This window comes from Hippocampus zosterae, chromosome 17, assembly GCF_025434085.1.
Source record: "Hippocampus zosterae strain Florida chromosome 17, ASM2543408v3, whole genome shotgun sequence".
NCBI lineage: Eukaryota > Metazoa > Chordata > Actinopteri > Syngnathiformes > Syngnathidae > Hippocampus > Hippocampus zosterae.
In genome coordinates, this window is record NC_067467.1 from 4,347,690 (window position 1) to 4,365,844 (window position 18,155).

Consider the following 18,155-nt stretch of genomic DNA (forward strand, 5'->3'; position numbering starts at 1 on the left):
AACATGTGCCCTGCGACCTAGGTCAGGGTGGAGTCCCCCACTTCGGCCCGAAGTCAGCTGGCGTAGGCTCTAGCAAGACCCGCAACCATCTTTCAGGATAAGCAGTGTTGAAAAGGGATGAATGATAGATAAGAATTTATTTATGCTGTCTTGCCATTTGGTTGTCCAACGTCAGCTTGCGTTGCTGTCGTGCCCAAACTCTCGCGTTGACAAAGGAAGTCTCGCCGCCGTAGTTTTACTTTGAGAGGTTAAATCCGTGTCAGGCTTCCTCCAGCCACCCGTTGCAATAAATTAGAATATTTGAGGACTGTTTGAGAGCAGTTATCGTAACGCGAACCCAACAGGAAGGGTCTGGTAAGCTGTTAGAATTATTGTACTTAAATCTGTTCAATAAGTGTTTTGGTGTCACTTTTCATTTGTGAGCTCGGGCTTGTGGTCGCTAGTTAGCATGCTATCGGCAGAGCTGGTTCGTAAGAAAGTGATAGGGGGGATGGTAGGGTGCAGGGGTCTGATTACGTGTGAGCTGAGGGAGTCAATCCCACAAAAACTGACACTGACAGGTGTCCAAGATGAAATTGTGCATATAAGCAACGCTACACTTTTATTAGCTGTATTATGACAACGTGTCTTCGTCGAATACGTTGCTAAGGTAAGGTAAGACACAGTTTGATCTTGAAGAGTCTACTAAGGTAGCTAATTAAAGTATTGTACTCTAATTTGCTCAATTGAATGACAAAACACAGAGGTGGGGTTGTTTACAAGTCCTGATCAAATGTACTGCAGGAAGACATAAGAAAGATGATAAACCTTGGATGATTACATCACTTAATCCTTTTCTTGCAGGCTCCACCATGCGACATTTATCTATCCTGCTGCTTCCACTGCTCCTCCTGCTCCTGGCCTTTCCAGTCTCCGGTGGACGCTACAATGAAGACTTTGATGATGGCGAGGACCTGGCTGACTTCGACGACAACGACTTTGCCGAATTTGAGGATATGAGCGATGATGCAGTGCCCGAGGCTGGCACCGCCCCGCCACCTGCTCGGGGCAGCCCTTCTTTGCGACCTGACGAAGACGAGGATGAAAACGAGGCCACAGTGGAGTTGGAGGATGGCCAAGATGGTTTTGATGACTCGGATGCCCAAGTAGGATTCACTTGTGAGAGTACAGTAGTGTGTACGTGTGTGTCGAGGGGAGTAGAGTAGGAGTATGTTTTTTAAAAGTTAGTGCATCTGACGGTGGTTGCGTGCTTGTGTGGAGGGGGGGGGGGGCTATAATATATTGTTGTTTGTGGTTACTTAAACTTTGATACAAATAGGTTTCAGAAATTATATTTAATGCACATTTCTGATATGTTTTCCTCAGGATCAGGACATTTACAGTAAATATGACCAGGAGGAGTTTGAGGGTATTGGCGACATGGAGAAGACTGGGCACCCCATGAAAGACCCCCTCATAATCCATACGGTAAATCTGATTTAACTCTGAAAGCCTCTCTTTAGATTATTGCCGTCACTTTTCTTTCTTTTGCCTGCACAGTATAGTTATCAGATGCATCCTGAATATTCAAAACTGGGCCAAAGTTTAGTTGTTGTTTTTTTAACACTCCTTAACACTGTTTAAAGCAAGGCATTATTAACTTTAGAATTATCTTTAAACAAATAAAGCGCGATCACAGTATTAATTTTTATGTTTAAAGCAAGATCTCTAAAAATCATTTTTGAACCTCCAGTCATGTTTTCAAAGGTTATCCACCAGGTTTTATTTATCTTGTCCCTGCACCTCCCCAATAGAGACTTGTTGTTTGCTTGTGTTCAGGTTCCAGCCCATCTTCAGAATAGCTGGGAGAGCTACTACATGGAGATCCTGATGGTGACGGGCCTGTTGGCCTACATCATGAACTACATCATCGGCAAGAACAAGAACAGCCGCCTGGCTCACTCCTGGTTCAACTCTCACAGAGAGCTGCTAGAGAGCAACTTTGCTCTTGTTGGTGAGTTGCCCGTGCTCACCATTTTTATTATTATATGTGTGTGTATATATATATATATATATATATATATATATATATATATATATACTATGGTGATGCAACAACAACTGGAAATGGATGATTGTGCGCACAGGTGACGACGGCACCAGCAAAGACGCAGTGAGCACGGGAAAGCTCAATCAGGAAAATGAACATATCTACAACTTGTGGTGCTCTGGACGTGTCTGTTGTGAGGGAATGCTCATACAGCTCAAGGTAAAGGACCGGGGCGTGCGTGTGTGTGGTACTGTGTATGGGGTTGTGTGGTATTTTGGTGTGTATTAGTATTTTAGTTTGGAAGGGTAAGTATAGTGCATCAGTGGGAGGGTAGTGTGTGTGTAGCATTAGTATTGTGTATATGGAAGGGGGTAATATGTAAGCCAGATTTCGCGTGGGTCTGAGTTGGGTGGAGTACTGTAGTGTTTGCGGGGGTGTTAGTATAGTGCGTGGGGAGGTAGTATTGTGAGTGTGCGGCTAGTGACGCGTGTGTGTTGGATAATGTGTTTTTGTGTCACATTTAATGGTGCGTGTTTTTGCGTTTGCAGTTCCTGAAGAGACAGGACCTGCTCAATGTTCTGGCCAGGATGATGAGGCCCACCTGTGACCAAGTGGTCGGTATCAAGTCAACAGCAGTGTTAACGCATTCCCATAATATCCGCTACGTGTAGCGAGAAAGCGCAAATAGTTGTGTCATTGTCAAATATACTGTGTGTCTTCATCGTTTTGTGCATAGCAAATCAAAGTGACTCTGAATGATGAAGACATGGACACGTTTGTGTTTGCTGTGGGCACCAAGAAGGCGATGGGCCGCCTCCAGAAGGAGCTGCAGGACTTGGTAAATACCTTTTTCCTCCAGTAGATGCCATTCCCCAATTAGTCGCCATGTGCATCATCCAAGAAAGACACAAAGCATACATAAACTATCAGTGGAAGCTACAATTGTTGTTTTTGTTTAGAGTGAGTTCTGCGGCGACAAGCCAAAGTCCGGGGCCAAGTTTGGCCTTCCAGACTCTTTGGCTATTCTAACGGAGATGGGTGAGGTCACGGATGGCGTGATGGACAACAAGGTAACGATTATGATTTATTTTTATTTTTTTAATAGTACAATGTTTTGCTTCTATCTATTATTCCGTGTGCTTGTGTTTCACAGATGGTTCATTATATCACCAACCACGCCGACAAGATCGAGTCCATCCATTTTTCGGACCAATTTTCTGGTCCAAAAGTTATGCAAGAGTGAGTATCATATTAATTTTATTTTTTTTTAACAATTTACAGCAGTTTTGTCTGATATTCATACCGTGTTGCTTTTCAGGGAGGGTCAGCCTTTAAAGCTACCTGAAACAAAGAAGACTTTGCTGTTTACATTTAATGGTCATCATTTATTCGTCTTTGCTACAACACTCACTGATGGACCATGCCATTAATTGTCATTGTCATTGTCATGGTCTCTAATCCGTTTTGTGTCTATCATGTAGTGCCTGGAATGGGCAACACTTCTCCCAAAGACATGGACGCTCTCCTGCCCCTCATGAACATGGTTATCTACAGCATTGATAAAGTCAAGAAGCTGCGTCTCAACAGAGAGGTAGACTCACACACAATAAACAAATACATGCAAACAAATAAACACACCCAACACAAATTCAGACTAAACTAATGTGAAGGTTGCAAAGCACTAAAGAGTCCTCCTGCTGCCCTCCTTCGTCCCGCAGGGGAAAATGAAGGCAGATCGCAACCGTGCCCGCGTGGAGGAGAATTTCCTGAAGCAGACGCACGCTCAGCGCCAGGAGGCCGCGCAGACCCGACGCGAGGAGAAGAAGCGGGCCGAGAAGGAGAGGATCATGAACGAGGAGGACCCAGAGAGACAACGCCGCCTTGAGGTGCCGATACAACCACGCCCAGAGCTGTTATTTTTGATTCTGCTTGCTTCCAAAGGGTCACACAGTCACCAACAATAAACATTGCATCCTTTTCGTTTGTTCAGGAAGCGGCTCAGAGACGAGAGCAGAAGAAGATCGAGAAGAAGCAGATGAAGATGAAACAGATCAAAGTGAAAGCAATGTGAAGCTCGCACAAAAACGAGTGGACGTCGCAAAAGACATTTTGTCATCATCTTATCAGCACACTTCACTGCATCATCATGTTTTTGTCTTGGTGGATTTTTAATACTGCATCTGCTTTTACATTTGAAGCAACACCACTGGGTTCCATTGATTTGTAATCATCGCATTAATATACTCTTCAATGACGTTTTAAATTATGTCCGCTGTGAGGTTGCTTTTCTGCAGGCTGTTTTGAATGAATATCTGCGAACACGTCAATAAAGTGCACTAGAGTCTGGTACTTTGTCTCATTGACAGGAAGACATACGCTATTTGAGGACTGGAAAGGGTGTGACGTTGTGCTACATTTTATGTCAACAAGTTGAACTAAATTTGTTGGCATTACGGCACCACCCTGGCACATGAACAACATGATCATATTACATTATACTGCATAGTATAGTCCTAAAGTACATTTAGCACATACATTCTATCACAAGTTATTTAGGCTATTTATTCCAAATGCATTTTTTATTGATCAGTCATTGTCTATTTTTCAATTTTTAGCTAACTATAGTTAGAATATTCTGTTCAACAATCTTGTTGAATTGTTTTTTTTACATTTTATTTTAATAGTATTTAATTTTAGAAGAGAGCCACCAGAGGACGCTCCGCGCTTGTTCGACTTAAAAACACAGATTCGACCATGGGGCTAAATTACTTAAATAGCACGGGGAAGAAAGTGATTCATTTATAATAATATCGCAATTGTTAAAGTTTGTGCAAAGAGTACATTAATGCAATGGTCGAATTAAAATTTGATTGAATTCTAACAGCTTGCGGGCAGCCGCACGTATGATTTAAAAACGCAGATTCGATTGTGTTTTAACCTTAGAATTCAGGGGAATAATATTGCTCAAAATAATATTCTAGTCACTCACACAGAAACCTATTGTAGACAACAGTTGTTATGTTACAGATTGGCACAATAACTCGTAGTTTTTATTTTATTTTTATATTGAGTGGAAAGTGGGTGTGAGAAGCTGTTTGCTGCGTTCGCCTCCTCTGATGGAGAACAGGCGAGGCTTTCAGGTTTGTTACGCGATGGCCGCTCTCTTCACAATATTGGGCTTTTAGAGGCCAAAAACAACTCCCCGGTGTTCCGCAGGGACTCGCGCTTCTCTCGACTATCAACCGGAATGTCAGAGGCATCGTTTTCGCCCCCTACTTTCGCTTGAACGCGGGCCTCGGAGCTGTCCCGTTTGTGTTTTGGTGGGTGGACTGTGTTTTTCTTGTTGACCGGGCGGGCCTGACGGCGGGCTACTACTCTCGGATGAGCGCGCTTTAGGACTCTCGGAGCTGCGGGTCTTGCCTTTTCAGGGGGAACCCAAACCCCGCAGTCCCCAAAAGTCTTGGATTAAACGGCCGACGTTTATAATATGGTATCGACTGTACAGTGTGGCAAAACGACCTGTTTTGCTTCCTAATTTGACGCTTATGCTAAGTTAGCGCTAGCCGTTAGCCTAGTCGCGATAACTTGCCTTAGCATAAGCACACACAAAAAAGGTAAGAAAATTGACGCCGTTGTGGAGCACCCGAAACGCCTGTAATGTCATATTTATGAACCGATTGAGAACCCGGTTCGAGTTTTGTTCATCTCTAATTCTTATTTTGTGCGAATAGTTAATACCACTGGCGTTTTTTCGCTGCGTGTTAGCATGTTAGCACAGCTAGCTGAACTAAATTAGTGCTCTGTGACGTAAGTCGCTCATTGTTGTGACAGCGTCTTACCCGGAGCGGCGAACGTCAGCCAAATGTCTTCTTTAATGCTTTTCTCCGTATTTATTTACGATACACAAGTAGTTACTATTCGCGCTTCATGCGTGTCGTTCTTGGGGTTTACTTGATTGTATATGTATCACGAGTTGTGTACCGTTAGCCAGCCAAAGCGTTGCACATATCGGTACTAGTTGCTAGTGTTGTTTGCATTCCCTACACGCTATCTAAACACATGTATTTTGGCAGCTGTAGGATGGATCCGGACAGCGGTGCAGACACACAAAAAGCCGTAAGTTTGCAGTGGAAGAGTTTCAAACTGGTCCAGGACCCGGCCATCAGACGGGTGGCACAGAAGATCTACAGATACGATGGCGTACATTTTAGCGTGCCTGTGAGTATATATAATTTCACATGCGATGTGATTGCAGTGGTGTGTGGTTCTACAGTGTTACAGATGGCATTCAGTATAGGCAGCATGTGTTCAGAGAGAAATGAGTGTTGATGTTTGTCTGTCTGCATATGTACACCTGCGACAAGTCTAGGCTAAGTGTTTTCCTCCCGGCTTTCACCTTGATTGTCCAGTTCTGTCTAGTCCAACCAGCTTCACACTGTAAACTGTGGGTTTTAAAATCGTTGCACTCCAACACCTCATGTGTACAAAATGTCACTAGGACTCCGGATTCCCACCTGTGGGTGAACTACGGGACCCAAGACCCCGCAGATTATGGTCCAGGTATGCAGAGATGGTCCTGCCAGTGCCAAAGTTTAAGGTGAAAAGATCTCCACACGTCTCGGAGCATCCCACGTTCAGAATTGTCCTGACCATTTTTTTTTCTCTCCTCAATCCCCAGCTGGACGATTTCTATGTGGGTCCGATCCCCCTCAAGGAGGTAACCTTCGCCCGGCTCAATGACAACATCAAGGAGCCCTTCTTGGCCGAGATGTGCGCCAAGTTTGGTGAGGTGGAGGAGATGGAGATCCTGTTTCACCCTAAGACCAGGAAGCACCTGGGCCTGGCTCGAGTGTTGTTCACCAGCACACGTGGTGCCAAGGACACGGTCAAGCAGCTGCACAACACCTCTGTCATGGGCAACATTATCCATGCGCAGCTGGACATCAAAGGTGGGCCGAGGGTGGATTGTTGGAGCGCCACGTGTATGCACTGCACAAACAAAGTGAAAACTACAATAGCATTTTACAGATAGACAACAAAGTAATCTTGTAATTCTACATTCTAATCTAGCAGTTCTACGCAATAGTTCATTCATAGGGGAGCATTTTGGCTACACATTTGACAACAGAGATGGAAGCTGCACTGTCAATCAGCCCTGATTTTTTTAATTGTTACCATAATATATTGTCATTATTACACTGATACACCCCCAGTTTGTGAATTGCATGGTTTTTATGCTCACTATCCCAATAAACATATATTGTTCCGATCTAATGTTTAAAAAAAAGAGAGAGCGAGAGAGAGATTCAATTATTATTTTGTCTGCAGGCCAGCAGAGGCAGAAGTATTACGACCTGATTGTGAATGGTTCCTACACGCCTCAAACGGTCCCCTTGGGGGGCAAGGCCTTAGTTGATTGCCTCACCCCGCAGACCCCCGCACAGCAACAGCCTGATGTGGTAACTGTCATGAATAGAATATGAATTGTATTTAATTTCCAAACGCTTACACGTCATTCCTGTCCACACAGTCTTCTGAAATCCAGCGTCGGCTCTCCAGCGAGTTGGCAGTGTTGGCAGCGGGTGTCCAGCAAGCCCTCAAGTCTGGAAACATCACTCCCGGTTCAGCGGACACCGGTTTTGGTGAGCAGCGCCTGGACACGCCCCCCTCTTCGTCCGTGACAGGCGGCTACACCTCGGGGTCCTCAGCGTCCTCTCAAAGCGGAACACCATACAGCTCCAGATCAGGGACGCCGTTCTCTCAGGAGTCTGGCTATTCTGGAACCCGGTGGGTTGTCGGCTCGACCTGCAGTGTTCGCTTCTAAGCAACGCATGATGTGTTATTTTCATCAGGGTTGGGGGAAGGATGATTCGTGAGGTGGTGCATTGCTTAAAATAGGGAATACAAGACCTTTGTCTAGTGACTTGATTGTTCGTGTTCTTTTTTTGGGGATCTTTATTTTAGAATTCTCAAGAATTCTCGAAACTCTCGAAAAATTCTCGAGATTCTCAAACTCGAGGTGGTTAGTTAAAATTTAAAAAGTGTGACTTTTCTTTCTGTCAGGCACAGCGGCTACAACGCGGGGACTTTGGGAAGCGGTTACCCCCCTCAGGACATGCTTCCTTCCTCCTCCTCCTCCTCTGCGGTGTCGTCCACGGTAGGCGGTGGATTCAAAGTGTCTCGCTACTCCGAGGACGTTCACGAACCTTCGTTGTACCACCGAGGTCGGGCTGGGTACCACCCGGCCACCTCGTACCGTCCTAACGAACCGCCCGGCTACCCGCCATACCCCAACGCGGGAGGAGCTGGGTCCCACATGGCACACCACTCCGCCATGCCTCCGCCGCATGTCGGGTCCCAGTATGAACAGCCTCTCATGACTGAGCGAGAGCGGGACAGAGACTCGGGGCGCTACGGGGCGGTGAGCAGCGCCTCCAGGCGGGCGTCTTACCATCACCAGCAAGACGCCAACTCCTCCTCCTCCTCAAAGTACCATTCTCATCACTCACACCACCACTCGGACCGCCGGGACGAGCGGGGATACAGACGGGACAGCGTGGGCTCGCGTGAGCACGGACACCAGCGACACCGCAACCACCACCACCACCACCACCACTCGCACAACCACCATGGCAGTCGCAGGAAGAGCAGCCATGACCGCGACAAGGATCGAGACCGGGACAGGGACAGAGAGCGGGACGTTGACCACTCGAGCAACTCGGACCCCAGATACAATTCCAACTCGCATCGCTCTTCCTCGAACAGCATGTCCCCTCCGCCTTCATCCTACTCCGCATATTCAGCTTCCAAAGATCCCGCTCCAGTCCCTCCTCAGGGATTGGATGCATCCGCTCGTCTAGGGGGAATGAGCCTCCCCGAGAGGGCACCTGCACCCTTGGCAGGTGCACTTCCGCCGCCTCCTCCCCCACCACCGCCGCCACTTCCACCAGCATCCGTCATCGCCGCCGCTGTGGCCGAGACGCTGGGAGCGCTTGATTTCAACCAGGATAGTCCCAAACGAGAGGAGCAGTGGACCAAGCCCAAACGCCGTCCCAGCACGCCACCAATCCCACCGAAGACACCTCCACCTGTGTCCCCTTCCCATTCCTCCAGTGCCTCCTCTTCCACTCCTCCTTCCTCCACTCCCCTACCCCAGCACCCTGTCGCCTCCGGTAGCTTGCCACCAGGTCGCCGGCGTGGTTCTGCCTCCCCGGAGCCGGACTCCACCAATGAAAGCTTACCGTTTGCCCACCACAGCAGCAGCCTGGACTCCCGCATTGAGATGCTCCTCAAAGAGCAGAAAGCCAAGTTCTCCTTCCTTGCCTCCGATGAGGAAGATGAGGAGGATAAGCTGAGGGGTTCACGCTCGGAAGGCGGGACAAAAAGAGGGCGAGCGGGCAACGTTGCGGGCGAGAACACGGGTGTCAACCAAGCAGTCAACAGCGGGGACAAGGAGAGGGGCAAAGGGGACCGTGACCGAGACAGTCTCAGGAAACGAGGGAAAGGAACAGACAGTCGTAAAAGCCCCGCTGAGCCACTGTCCTCCACGCCAGCTTCTTCCACGTACTCTCCTCACGTGCCTGCCCCAGATGAACCGTTGGCCCCGGCCGGCCCAGCGGAGACTGACGCCGTTCCAGAGGAGTCGACGCAGGACGTGAACAGTGACACACAAAACAGGACTGGAGCGCACACGCCACCTTACAACGGCCAGAGTCAGGTAAGCGGGTGTCATTTAGCCATCTTCGATTATTATTTTTCATGTTCACTCTCGAAAGGCAAACATTTCTCCTGTTAGTCAGAGGTTAGGAGCCTTATCTTAGGCAAAAGTATCAAGTCGTCTGAATGATGAAATGCCCCTCCTTGTCAGCGGCAGCTCCCATGCCGTGTAAAGCATTCACACAGACTCTAACTATTATGTCCGCATTTTCAAACTATTCCAGCGTCAATATTTTGAAGTCCTTCGGGATATCCGAGGAGTTATTTTATTCTATATTTCTCAACCGGTTAAAACCCTCTGTTTTTCCTTTCAGTCCTCCCCTCGTTCCTCTGGGGAAGACATGGAAATCTCAGACGAGGAGGAGGAGGGAGAAGTGACCATTACGACGGTGACCACCCACCAGTCCTCTATCACTTCTTGCTCCTCGCCATCGTCCTCCCAGGCGGCAAAAACATCCCAGGCGGCGGCAGACCGCTCATCGTCATCGCCACCACCCATCTCTGAGTCAACACAGCACTTTGGCACCTCGCTGCACCCGCCCATCCCCTCTTACCCTCCTCACCTGCCGCCCCCACCGCCACCGGGCTACTCCCTGCAGCCACCTCCACCTCCCGGGGTCCCGCCGCCCCCTCACATGGAGCTTCACCCGGAGTATCCTCTGCCCCCCCACATGTATGACTATGCCACCTCAATGGAACTGATGAACCAATACACTGGTGGGGCACCCATGTCCTTCCAGATGCAGACGCACATGCTCAGTCGCCTGCACCAGCTGCGCATGTCGTCTTCTAACGGCACGGCGGGCGAGGCCGCCACGGGGGACTACTCTTCATACCACCTGCACTCGCTGCCACCCCCGCACGCCTCTTTCATGGACCAAGAGGGGAGCGGGGCGACTGCACACTATGAGCAGGATCACCGCTACATGCCGCCCCACATGCTTCCCTACCCTTACACTGACCCGCATAGCACCCAGATAGCGCCTCCATCGCATCTCCCGCCTCCGCACCCAGCATGGCCCCCACACATCTCAGCTGCACACTACCCCTCCTACATGCCACCGCCCGCCTATGGCACCATGCCCCCCGGCGAGGACGGTGAGTATCAGAGCCCCACCGAGGAGATACCCGTCCTGCCTGAGAACCCTCATGAAGCCACCGTGCAGATGGCGCTGGCCACCCTCATCCAGGAGATGAAGAGCATCATGCAGAGAGACCTGAACCGCAAGATGGTGGAGAACATCGCCTTTGCCACCTTTGATGAGTGGTGGGACAGGAAGGAGACTAAGGCTAAGGTACAGAAATATCTCATTTAGAATTTTAATTTTTCCTTTTTGGAATTTTTGACTTATCCTATAAATAATTTGACCTGGCTTCTTCGCACCATGTTTTTTTGGGGAGTTAAAAAAATAAAATAAAATAACGTACAGTATTGTACGTGGAGCCACAAAACTTAATAATACTGGCAGTTTTTATTCCAACTAGTTGTTTTTGGCCCTGTCGCTCTGTGTGCAATGGGCCGAGGAAAACCAGAGGTCGCCGTTTCTTAATCGCAGTGCGTCAGGGAGTCACTTACTGCATTTGGTTCATGATGGTTTAATTCAATCCGGTTCGGCCACCAGCTTGTAGAATACTAATGTATTAGACAATTTTTAAGCGCTATTGTTTTTGTCGTCAGCCGTTCCAGACGATGTCGGCCATGCGCGATGACGAGAAAAAGGAGGAGAAACTGAATCGTCCTCGCGAGCCCCTCATGTCTCTGGTGGACTGGGCCAAAAGTGGTGGCGTGGAGGGCTTCTCCTTGCGTGGAGCACTCAGGCTACCTTCTTTCAAGGTAATTAACGCAGTGCTGTTAGAGTGCAACACATTTACACAAGCAATTTAACCAAAAAAAGATCAATAATTCTTTTTAAAAAAACTATGTTTGTATAGGTGAAGAGGAAAGAGCCTCAAGAGCTCACGGAAGCAGACATGAAAAGACCTCGGCCATCGACGCCGCCCGATGAGGATGACGATGGTTTGTCCAGCTCATGTCATGTTACGTCATGTCAGAAGAGTAACGTTTGACTCTTGTCTGGTTCTCAGGTGTTGACGGGAGAATGCCTGATGTTGGTCGAGAAGGACGAGACAACAAGAGAAGGAAAAAGAAGCCCAGGAGTCGAAAACCTTGGGAATTGGACAGCGAGGGAGAGGAGACGTCTGATGGCTCGTCTTCTGAAAAGGTTTGATGTTGGAATGTCTGTTTGATGGCTAGAAGGCACCATTCCAGATCACTTTTTCTGATAGTAACTGTCCTTTCCAGGATGATGGTGAAGTAGAGGCGAGTGACAAGTCTGATGGTAAAAAAAAACACTTCGCAAATCATGCAATGTTATGATCATTGACTTCTCCCATCAGTCATAAAGTTCGCTGCAAACTTAGTGACACACACATATATTTAATTTCTGGCTCCTCTCGCCAGTTATTACTGACAAACGCCACCTCGCACAATAGAAGTGAATAGAATGACTTGGAAATATCCACAGAGTCTAAAATGTGTTTTGCTTATTTTTAGATGATGCCCTTAGCGCCGACAGCGACGACGAGAGTCTCTCCTCTTCCTCAGAGGGCTCTTCCTCTGATGCGTCTTCATCCTCCTCCTCTTCCGAGGAGGAAGGGGAGATGCCTGACAGCGATGACCCGGACACCATGGATGACTCCACTATGGACAGTACGGTGGAAAAAGACGGCAGGTATGTTTCAATGTTTTTTGATGCCCCAAAAAAAATCATTAACCCTCCAGTGTGTGTGTGTGTCTGTCCTGAAAATGCTGTTGATTATATTTTGCTTTTGTGCTTTTATCAGAGGGAAGATATTTACAAAGGCAGAGCTCAAAATTGGTAAGTCATTTTAAGTCAAAATGTGAGGTGCTTAAAATACCGTTAGAGCCAGGACGAAATCGAAATGAAAATGTACATCATGTCTTTCAGGTGAAGCCAAAGACAGCAAACCGGGACCCCCCTCCATACGGCCCCCGTCCCCGCCGTACCCTCGTCCTCCATCCCCCGTGGTCCTGGTGCCCCCTTTCAAGAAGCGCCGAAAGACTGTCTCCTTCTCCACCGAGGAGAACGAAAGCAAAGATCTGTCATCAACTTTGCCGCCACCTGTGTCTTTGCCTCCCCAGCAAATGCCAGGTGATGCACCCCCCCTGTCACCCGCCAAACCGTTGGATACATGTGTCGCGACTGGACCGCGTCCCGCCCACGGTATCCAGCTCCTCCCCTTCGCGTCCAAACCGGGTGAAGCTAACGCTCTCATCGTGCCACCATGTGGACGGACTCCAGATTCTGATGAGTCTAAAAGGATTGCCTCGCCCAAAATGCCCGGAAAACGGGCCGCGGGCAAAGACTCCCCCAAATCCTCTGCCCCCCCTGTCATGGTGTGTCGTACTGTGCAGAACCTCCCACTGGACCATGCCTCCATGTGCAGGATGGCCTTCGAGGAGGTGCCCCCTACATCTCCCCTCAGCAAGCGATCGCGTGGAAAGTCCCGGACTGCCATCATTCCGACTTCCCTCCACGAAGAAGACGAGGATGATGACAAGGAGCAGAGGATGAGGCTGCGAGAGCAGCTGGGAGCCTCAAGCCTGCTGCAGTTGGTCTCGACCTCCACCGCCGACTTGTCGGTGCTGGCCGATGTGGCCCTGAAGATGGATCCCGATGCCGGCGACTCGGAGGAGACGGAAACGTCAGATGAGGCCGAGGAGCAGAAGATGGAGGACGGCTTCTTCTCCGAGGAGGCTCTGCTGCGAGTCATGAGCTCGGAAAGCATGGTGGTCTTCTTGGAGCACAACTACTGCAGACCGCCAGTCCTCGCCGCACCACCTGCCTCCAGGAAGACTTCCAAGCAGGAGTCCTCCCTCCTTCTCCCGGCCGACCTCAGCGCCATTTCTGGGGTGCTGGAGGCGCCCGAGGAGGTCATCGGCGAAGCCTTTCCTTCGAGAGGAGATCCCGGCGAGTATTTGGGATTGCTGTCTGAAGAGTCGAGCCAGGCTAGTCCGTCGACCAAGAGGTTACAGGCGACCAAAGCGCTGGAGCTAGAGAAGAACAAAAAGATGAGAAGTAAAAACAAAGATCATCTGGAGGTTCTTGCAAAACAACCGAAGGAGACGCCAGCCATGAAACAAAAGAAACGCAAACGAGAGGTTTGTACTTTTACTCTACCCGTCCAGCTAAAAAAAATATGCAGAATGACTGCATTCATCAAAAGAGAAACCGAACATGTACATGTCAAACACTGTGTTAGTGGAGTCACGTGTGTTCACATGTGATTGATCCCTACATGGCACGACACATTTCAAAAAAGTACTCGATTCCGATACACTGCAGTGACATTCCCTCGCTGTGCGCAGGACTCTGATGCAGAAGAGGACGTGGACGTCGAGGAGCTGGAGTCCGGCGAACTGACCAGCACCGATTCAGAGGGCGAGTCTGCTGCGGCGGCAGACGACGTGAGGAAGAGCGAACGCCTCTTCCTGCAGAACTTTATGTCTGCCAAACCTGCGCCGCGCCCCGAGCCTCCTCCGATCAAGTACGACAACCGCAGCGAATTCGAGCAGATGACCATCCTATACGACATCTGGAACTCGGGCCTGGACGGGGAGGACCTGATGCTGCTGAAGACCACGTACGAGAAGCTGCTGCAGGATGATCACAACTCCGAGTGGCTTAACGACACCCACTGGGTGCAGCACACTGATATCCTACTCACTCTGTCCATCTCGCGTCCCGTTAGTTGGTGGGCCGTACTTTGCCATTTCCTTTGTTAGACTCGTGTTATGACGTATGGACCTTAACGCTGAGCTGTACTGACCAACTTGCCAAACCCTCGACGGAAGAAGAGGAACACAGACGGGCAGTTGCGCGAGCATGTGACGGGTTGTGCCAGGAGTGAAGGTTACTATGCCATCAGCCGCAAGGAGAAGGATGTCTACCTGGACTTGGACCTGCCCGAACAGGTCATACGGGAGGTGGAGAACGTCGACAGCTCGGTATGTTTGAACCCCGAACACTTTGCACCCCCCCCCCCCCCCCCACACACACACACACACACACCAACCACCACCACCACACAAAAAAAGCCACAAAGCTTTTCAGGACAGATCCCAAGCTCAACTGGTGGGTTTTTGAGAATAATTGACACGTCTCAAAAAGTTGTCTGGTTCCCTATGTAGGCCACAAGATGGCACCAAAACCCTCTTCTATTGATATGAACGACATTTTGTTTGATTTATAAAATGCCTACTAATTTCAATTGGATTTTCTGTCAAAAAATGGGAATTTTTAGAACGTGAGAAAAAGTTGCATGCTGTTGAGAATTTAGACATTGATCGATTTCCCGAATTAGGGTGGAAAATGTAATTAAATGCAAAATTGTGCTCACTTGTGGTGCACTTCTGCTGTACTTGACCACATTGCCGTCAATGTTGTGCAACCCTGCATGGAGCGAAAGTCCATTCCGCTATTTGCGTCGGGAAGTTCCATATGAACAAATTTTATGGGCCAGGGGATGTCAGCTATGCTAATCTTAAAACATCTTGAGGAATTCATAGTCATGAATGGTGTGTAGATTAAACTTTTCACAACGGTATCAGATCCTACAACACTCATCTGCTTTCAGTTATGTCACATCAAGTTCACTGAATTCCTTTGTAAGGTCATCAGATAACACCACAAGTCCTCGTGTTTTTTTTTTTTTTTTTTGTCTTCAGGGCACCAACCGCGTGCTGTCGGAGCGACGCTCTGAGCAGCGGCGCCTTCTCACCGTCATCGGCACACCAGCCGTTATGGACTCTGACCTACTGAAACTCAACCAGCTCAAGGTACGGCCAACAAATATGTGCGCCGACATTCGCACGCTCTGCAATGGGACCCTTTTCCAGAGACCGTCAAAGCACACGATGTCTTCAAAACGTCACTTCAGTAACCTCGTGTTTCACAACCCGGTTATCTGCCAGTGACCACATGCAGGGAATTATCACACAACTTGCATGACTAGCGAGAGAAAATGGACTACATCTTATTAAAAAAAAAGATTAGTATTGTAGTTTTTTCATTTGTATGGTTTATATATTTTTATTTAGATCATATTTTACAAGTATTTCTTTGATAATTTTTTTAATGTTTGATTTATAGTTGGAAATTTCTTGCATTATTTTCTTGCTGTTGTATTTTGTGAGACGCCTGGATTTTCCAGAAGTTCCATGTTCTGTTATTTGTTGCGTCGGTGCAGTTCCGCAAGAAGAAGCTTCGATTCGGACGTAGCAGGATCCATGAGTGGGGTCTGTTCGCCATGGAGGCCATCGCTGCCGACGAGATGGTCATCGAGTATGTGGGTCAGAACATCCGACAGGTGAGCCGCAGTTCAACGCATCAGTGTAGCGCCACTGCCAAATGTCAGCATAAATGTCACCTAACTTGCGTGGCTGTGCGTGCAGATGGTGGCGGACAATCGCGAAAAGCGCTACGCCCAGCAGGGCATCGGCAGCAGCTACTTGTTCCGAGTGGACCACGACACCATCATCGACGCCACCAAGTGCGGAAACCTGGCACGCTTCATCAACCACTGCTGCACTGTGAGTGGATACGCGCGCTCATTGAAACTGCCCATGTAAAATGACCGTAGCACCATACGAGTAATGATAATCTTCAGGCCCCATCCTCTAAATTTGTTTGCAAGAAACCACCACGCCTTAGACAACCAATGATAGACAGCAGGCGTGACTTACCAGGTGTCAATCACTGTCATATGTACCTCTTGCTGATCTGTCATTTGTTCTTCCCACAGCAAAGCACCTCATTCCTAATAAAACTTTTTGGCGCCGTGCGGAGAGCAAAATTACTTGTTTTGTAATTAATTGATTCTTTTTTTTCAAATATACTGACCCCGCGTGTCTTATTCAGCCCAACTGCTACGCCAAGGTGATCACCATTGAGTCCCAGAAGAAGATCGTCATCTACTCCAAGCAGCCCATCGCTGTCAACGAGGAGATCACGTACGACTACAAGTTCCCGCTGGAGGAAAACAAGATCCCGTGCCTGTGCGGCACGGAGAACTGTCGCGGCACGCTCAACTAGCGCTCCCGTCGCCATCCCAACCGCCTGAAAAACCACGCCTCGCACTTTTGGTGGCCATTTTGTCCTCAACACCCACCCCGGCCCCTCCCCTCCTGTCACTCTTACGCGAGTGGCGAGGGCAGTCGGGACCTTGGTTTGGAAGGTCCACTCAGATTCACGCACAAGGAAGTCGACACAAATTCAGGGTTTTAAAAATTTTAATCCCGACATGTTCCGCTTATGTTATACAAGCTTTCTCCTTGTTATGGGATTGTTTTTGTTCAGATTATACAATATTACTGTTATGGCATAGTGTTTCAAGCGTCCCTGTTATCCGGATCCTTAAGTTATCTGGCATTTACAAACCAAAACAGAATCTCCTCGCCAAGTTAGGGTGTTTTTTTTTTGTTGTTTTTTGAGCTGATTCCAGGTCGTCATTTCCTTATTTTGAATTTCTGCCACCAAATTCCCGCAGGTTTTATTGTCGGCGTGTTTTTGCACAAGTGTTTTTTAACAGGCACTTTTTTGTTTTGCATTGGGTTATAAAAACAAAACGAAAAAGGGGGTTACCTAGAGGTTATTTTTTACTGAGGGGACATTTCCACAAAAAAAGATCGAACTGTCCAAAGTTTATCTGTTGAGTAGTAAAAAGACTAGCGCAAAAAGTCTTTTTTCTGCTTCACGGGATGAAGTGATGAAAAAAAAGAACATGGATGTAAATACAAGTGTTTGTTTCTCGTAGAAACACACTTAGCTGTAAATAGACCCTCCTCCGTCTCTTTCACTCCCTCCCGTTCTCTCCATGCCAGGACACATGTACATACCTTCAACTCGTTTATTTTGTATGGTTCTTCCTTGTTTTAATATTATTTGCAATCTTGTATTAATGCGTTGGACCCTTTATTAATGGTGCATTAAAATATTTTTTAAAGAAAAAGTCGTTTGTGTTTGTGAGCGGAAGAAAGGGGCAAACGGGAAATAGTTTTACGCGACCACTTCCTTCCTTGATGTGACGCACCTGCGTGGCATGACTATGTCAACAGAAGATGGAATGTGACCTGAGCTGGATGAAACGGGTGATGCCACGGCGGTTATGTTGCTGGTAAATGTGATCTGAAAGGGGATATTTTGTCTGTGTTTCACAATTTAAAACCTTCCCAAGTGTCTTTATAGGTCTGTGGCAGAAATACTCAAACCTTATGTCACGTTCATCACACCCCCTGGACATCTGAATGGAAGAATCAAGAAAAGCTGTGTTTCAGAACCTAATCTGCATCGAAAAAGACCGAGTTACATTGCCAATCTATGCTGACATT

The 18,155-nt window shown here is 48.1% G+C and overlaps 2 protein-coding genes across 3 annotated transcripts; both read left to right on the forward strand.

The window, feature by feature from the left end:
• Positions 1-194: 194 nt before the first annotated feature.
• Positions 195-4,375, forward strand: ccdc47 (coiled-coil domain containing 47). The gene is made up of 13 exons (XM_052048270.1): positions 195-354; positions 844-1,145; positions 1,366-1,467; positions 1,819-1,993; positions 2,127-2,248; positions 2,578-2,643; positions 2,766-2,867; positions 2,989-3,099; positions 3,183-3,268; positions 3,348-3,406; positions 3,511-3,620; positions 3,748-3,915; positions 4,020-4,375. Exons 2-13 carry the CDS (start codon positions 852-854, stop codon positions 4,098-4,100), a joined length of 1,476 nt encoding a protein of 491 aa, XP_051904230.1. The 5' UTR covers positions 195-354; positions 844-851; the 3' UTR covers positions 4,101-4,375.
• Positions 4,376-5,053: 678 nt separating this feature from the next.
• On the forward strand, positions 5,054-17,776 carry setd1a (SET domain containing 1A, histone lysine methyltransferase). 2 transcript variants are annotated; one of them, XM_052048140.1, is made up of 22 exons: positions 5,122-5,169; positions 5,246-5,349; positions 6,103-6,247; positions 6,528-6,626; positions 6,708-6,978; positions 7,358-7,488; positions 7,560-7,816; positions 8,093-9,746; positions 10,060-11,040; positions 11,424-11,579; positions 11,678-11,762; positions 11,831-11,967; positions 12,048-12,084; positions 12,300-12,477; positions 12,590-12,624; positions 12,715-13,928; positions 14,136-14,489; positions 14,601-14,774; positions 15,495-15,605; positions 16,016-16,135; positions 16,221-16,358; positions 16,687-17,776. In XM_052048140.1, exons 1-22 carry the CDS (start codon positions 5,146-5,148, stop codon positions 16,858-16,860), a joined length of 6,579 nt encoding a protein of 2,192 aa, XP_051904100.1. In that variant the 5' UTR covers positions 5,122-5,145; the 3' UTR covers positions 16,861-17,776. The 2 variants fall into 2 exon arrangements, with proteins under 2 accessions (XP_051904101.1, XP_051904100.1); XM_052048141.1 differs by lacking the exon at positions 5,246-5,349 and having other exon boundaries at positions 5,054-5,169.
• The last annotated feature ends 379 nt before the right edge of the window (positions 17,777-18,155 follow it).